The sequence below is a fragment of the Frankliniella occidentalis genome, unplaced genomic scaffold, assembly GCF_000697945.3.
Source record: "Frankliniella occidentalis isolate FOCC.00 unplaced genomic scaffold, Focc_3.1 Scaffold1, whole genome shotgun sequence".
NCBI lineage: Eukaryota > Metazoa > Arthropoda > Insecta > Thysanoptera > Thripidae > Frankliniella > Frankliniella occidentalis.
The window spans coordinates 1,616,888-1,622,004 of record NW_026267131.1 but is presented as its reverse complement, the minus strand read 5'-3'; the positions used below and the strand labels follow the sequence as shown (position 1 = coordinate 1,622,004).

General features: G+C 59.6%; 2 protein-coding genes across 2 annotated transcripts in view; one reads left to right on the top strand and one right to left on the bottom strand.

The window, feature by feature from the left end:
- The window catches only part of LOC113213514 (uncharacterized), an 11,093-nt gene that overhangs the window by 2,036 nt on the left and 3,940 nt on the right, over positions 1 to 5,117 (bottom strand). The gene's annotated exons all lie outside the window — the stretch shown is intronic.
- Positions 1 to 5,117, top strand: part of LOC113213445 (paired box protein 1 homolog) — a 29,502-nt gene that overhangs the window by 22,484 nt on the left and 1,901 nt on the right. The window contains exons 4-6 of the mRNA XM_052267853.1: positions 1,621 to 1,662; positions 3,917 to 4,226; positions 4,305 to 4,570. Coding sequence (XP_052123813.1) covers positions 1,621 to 1,662; positions 3,917 to 4,226; positions 4,305 to 4,570 — 618 coding nt within the window. The remainder of the gene's footprint in view (positions 1 to 1,620; positions 1,663 to 3,916; positions 4,227 to 4,304; positions 4,571 to 5,117) is intronic.

Sequence of the window (5,117 nt, the reverse complement as noted above, 5' to 3'; positions counted from 1 at the left end):
AGCTCCTCCCGTTTATCACTGAAATTCACAACAAAATCAACAGTAGTCACGCTCATCTCGAAATCCACGCGATGCAAACTTGCGAACCGCTTGCACCGCTGGCTCTAGTTGCAACTAGACAACAAACTAGACAACAAAGGGTGGCCCATACGACCCGTGACTCCACCTATATTATCTAGTGACACTGTCACAGCCCCCAACTACCGTCACCACCTTGAGGCCTTGTGCGATTAGGCAACCCGCCCTCACGCCTGCATTCGGTACAGTATCCTTCAGTCGGGCGGGTCCGTCCGTGAGACGCGCTATGCGACAGATACTACTACTTGCAGACATCAGAATTGCGGAGGGATGTGATACAGTTGGTGCGGCTCACTTTACCTGGCGTCGAAAAGTAACGAAACAAAGCGACCGCCTATCAAAAAGCGAACATGCTCGTTGCATTTTTGTACGGAGAACCGCCCATCCACCCCATGGCCCCGTTGGCCCGTGGGTCGTGGGTGAGTCCTCGGCCGCGACCAAGGTCCGTTTCATGTTTATCTGTCGGATCACCATCGGCCCCCTACCCTCTCGGAGCAAACACTAGAGCGCCGCCCGCCCCGCCACGCCGCGCTACGCCCCGCCACGCTTCACCTCGTCACGTGAACAGGTGGACAGCACGCTTGCAAATATCTCACGCAATAACGAGAGCAAAGCAGGTCTCGAGCAGCAGGGCGGTGGACTGCTTCCCCCCGCGGTGACCCACCCATCTGACCCCCCGTCACAAACCTGCCGGCCGATGTCACCTCGACGTCAGACTGTCCAGACATGGCCATCATATGGGCCTCGACACCCGCTCCTCCTTGCCTCCCGTCTCCCATATCCTCCCACGCAATCGCAACCTATGCCCTTATCTGACCCCTTTCCGACACTCCCCGGTCCTAATGTGAATGAAACAGAAACCTTCCGCTCCACGGGGGTGTTTAAACCGCCGACGGGGAGGAGGCGTCCACTGCAGCGCCCTTAATGACCCTCCCAGAATTAATCTGATGAATCCCGTCCAAAATCTCACATGTGAGAAAGAGAGAGTGACCCGGAGTTAACCGTGCACTTTGTGCAAGTTGTACACGATGAGGAGAGGTGGGTGGGGAGGAGGGGGAGGTGTCAGAGATAAGCACGTGGTTGATTTTTCTTGTTTTTTGCGAACAGTTCTCGTTAAAAGATCCACCTTTTGTGGTTCTCTTTTGTGCAGCAGTCACGCGCACGGGGCCCGTGGACTCATCAGTAGCCTAGTTCTCTCAGTTCTCCTCTGCCCCCCCCCCTCCACTTTCCCCCCATTTTTTTCCCCTTCTCAATCGCCCCCGAAAGGACGACCCGTGAAATCCGGGCATTTGTCAGGTCATATGCGGCAGAGCGGGCGGGAGTCTCCTGACAGTCACCTGCCCCGACTCTTATGCCGCCTCCCCGCTGGGGACTGCAACGCAAGGAAAATGAAGGGAGGCTCTAATTCGAACCGACCCGTAATTTCTCTTACAGTAGTTGCATACTGTAAGCGTCTCTCCTCCTGATGGTCATGTGTGAACTCTTTTCAAGTGCGACGTGTCGTTACAACTTCCATTAATACAACCATAATTACCATTGCAGACTGTGATCACTCCGGGCAGGCGGAAAGGGGACTGGAAATGGGTACGTGTTTCTGCTTTCTCAAATAATCCTTTCTATTACTATTTGATCAAGAGCACGCGCGCACTTTCATTGACCTGCCAACACAATAAAAGCACAAAATACGCGCACCGTCAGTAAATGGTATGAAGTAGTGTTATACATGCACCGTATTTTTATTTTATTTTTTTATACCGAATCCGAGGCGTGCCGATTGACACGGGAGCAGCAGGACGCGATGAGCGTGGGAGGCGCCGCCATGTCGCCGAGCTGCCGCCGCGCGGCGCCGGGCGGGGCGAGGCGTGGCGTAGCGTAGCGCGGAGTGGGCGGGGCCTGGCCGGGGGGCGCGGGCCGCGAGAGCTAAGCCCCTCCCACCGCGCCGTGCCGGGGCCCTAATCAATAGCCGCCCACCACCGCCACCCGGGAGCAGGGCGGGCAGGGCGTTAATACACCACAGATAGCATCCCCCTGCTTCATCCCCAGGGGACCTCGCTCTTTCAATCAAGACCAAGTCCCTCGCGGAGGAAAGTTGCACGAGCGGGAGAGGCGGGGAGAGAGAGAGGGGAAAGGGGGAATTACAGCATTTCCCCGTGCCTATAGGGCCTATAGTTTCCTCGAGGGAGACGCCGCGCCGCCGAGCCCGCCGCCGCGTCCTGCACGCAGGGCCAAGGACGGTCGTGGGTCACGTCGAGATCGTCGAGGTGCTCGCCGCGGCGCCCACAGGGGGACTCCACCTCGCCGTCGTCGGCTCGCAGCGCGAGCTCGCCGCGCACAGCACAATAACATTCCCGAGCGGTCCGGGTCGGCGGCGGCGCAGAGAGCGCCCGCTCTGCAGAGGTGCTAATAACTCCATCTCGGTTTAATACCTGTCCGGTAATCACTAGTATTAGTCCGACTGGTCGGGTACCGCCGGCCGGGCCGGGGAGCGCGTCGGCACAGCATCACAAAACGGAAGGCGCCAACGGCGTGGAGAGCACCGTGAAGCCGAAGCGCGCGCTCGACGCGGAGCGTGGGGAGCTGGGCCGGGCGTCACGTTAGACTGGGCCGTTCGGCATTCGAATCAGTCATGCAGCCAGAACCACATCAAAGCCGTCCAGCTCGGGCCGTCAGCTTCCACGGAGTTTGGAGTTTATGCAAACTGGGCCGTCTGAGGGAACAACACTGGCGAGCGGGTGTCAGCGCCGTCAGCGTCTGGGAGAACGGGGTGGTTTATTTGGTCAGCGCAGAGCGGCCCCGCCCCGCCCCGCCACCGCGTCAGAGTCAGATATGAATGAAGCGTTTAGCGCGGCGTTAGCGGGGCTCACCGTGACTGCACTAATAACCCCCTACGGCCTACGGGGCAGGGCGGGGCGGGCGGGGCGGCTCACGGAGGCCCCCGCTCGCTCAAAGACGCCGCCCCTACTGCCCCTGCCCCCTCCGGAGCCCTCATGGGGTCATAAAAGCACCGGCAGCCGCGCCCCGCGCGGTGGCTCCGTGCAAAGGGTATCGTACACGGGTTTTAATTATTTTCCATGCCTCGGAAGGCGAGGTGGCGAACGAAAAAAATAAATAAAATGAAGAAGAACTAAAGACTCGGCGATCAGCTCCTCGTCACCTGGAACCGTTACGACAGCAGAGAGCCGACGGAGACGAGGGTGACATGCGGCGCGCGACGCGACCGAAATTACACAAAACAGCGGCAGAATTATTAAAACCACGAGGGAGAAAAATGGGGAGGAGGAGGAGGAGGAGAGGGAAGCAAATTAGGTCAGGATCCGTAATTATCACCCGGAAACGCGACACACGCGGCGACACAGCCGAGCGCGCGGTGGAGGGGAGGGGGAGGGGGTGCAGACGATGCGGGAGGGAGATGGCAGATAAGACTGCGGGGCGCTGCTGGGGCGGCAAGGAGGGCACGCGTCACGCACAGAGGCTCTCCATGACGACACCCCCATGTCACCGATGTCACCTGGCCGACCATACGGCTGGCCGACAGCGACCTGCTGGTTATATGGTGCGACATGAGGAGAAAGGGGTTTCCGAAAGGTGCGCGGTGGGTGAATTTTATGAGCAGGCCGACGTGGTCGTACTTTGGTCACGCGCTCCGGCAAACTTTGAAACTCGAGAAGAAGCATGGTTCATTGGAGTGAGTCACTGCCGACTCCTTGGCGAGCCGATATCCCCCAGCCTCACTCTAGCTCCCTCTTCCTGACATGTGGAGATGGTAGAAATGTAGAAATTTAGTCAAGGATCCACAAACAACCCCGAAAACTGACCACGCCTGTTCTCTCCCTCCCAGCAGGTGGCGACCCCCAGCGTGGTGAAGAAGATCCTCCGCTACAAGCAGGAGAACCCCGGCATGTTCGCGTGGGAGATCCGGGACCAGCTGGTGACGCAGCGGGTCTGCGAGCCGCACTCGATCCCCTCCGTGTCCTCCGTGAACCGCATCCTGAGGAACAGCGGCGCGTGGAGCGACGCCGACCTCATGCGCCAGCAGCAGCAGCACCACCAGCAGCAGCAGCAGGTCCTGCACCACCACCACCAGCAACAGCAGCAGCAGCAGCAGCAACAGCAACACCAGCAGCAGCAACAACACTCTAGTCCTCCAGGTAAAAACCACCCCGACTTTAATGAAGCTGTAGAAATCTGGTCACGGGTTGTTTGACGCGATCCTTTTCAACTTGCAGGCACGCGCGACAGCCCGGCCCCAGCGCCGCCAGGCCCCGGGCGCGACGTGCTCGCGGCGCTGCAGCAGCAGGCGGCCTGGTCGGGGCTGCTGCTGTGCGCGCCGCCCCCGCACCACCCCTACAACGCCCTCTTCCCGCTGCACCAGCAGCTGCTCCAGCAGCAGCTGCAACAGCAGCAGCAGCAGCACGCCCAGCTGCAGCAGCTGCAGAGCCAGCACGGCCAGGGCCGTGACGAGAACTCTGCGGACAGGCCCGACAACCTGGTGGTGAGTACGCACCGCATCGGACCGCAGCCCACGGGTCCGCCGAGCACGATGGGTGGCCTACCCGCGCGGCGCCACCCGGGCGGCAGCCGCGCTGGCCCGAGTTGTCATTCCTAGCCACATGCAAACGTAAAGTTTCTTTAGTCAAAATGAAAAAGAAAAAAAAAACAACAACAAAAACACACTCACATCGCTCGCTAAAAAATGCGTTTACTTTTGATAGATTTTATGGATGCGGCGTCATTGGGTAGTTAATGGAAATCTATCAGGCTACCGTGCAACATAGCCACACCCCTTCGCAACTCGTTAGTTGAAAGAAATTCACTTTGCGCCAGGATGCCGCGTGCGCTTGTCGGAGCCGCCCCGCCCCGCCACGCCCTGGCGATTCTTTTTAATGGGCGTCGCTGGTCGCCGTTTGACCTGGCCGCTCCCGTGGCCGTGCCGGTGGCGCCCGTGGCGGGGCCGTTCCGTGGCGGCCCGTGTACCGACAACATCATCGCCCCGTCACCCCCTGCGACCCCCACGCGTTCATCAATTATTAGCCAGCCCC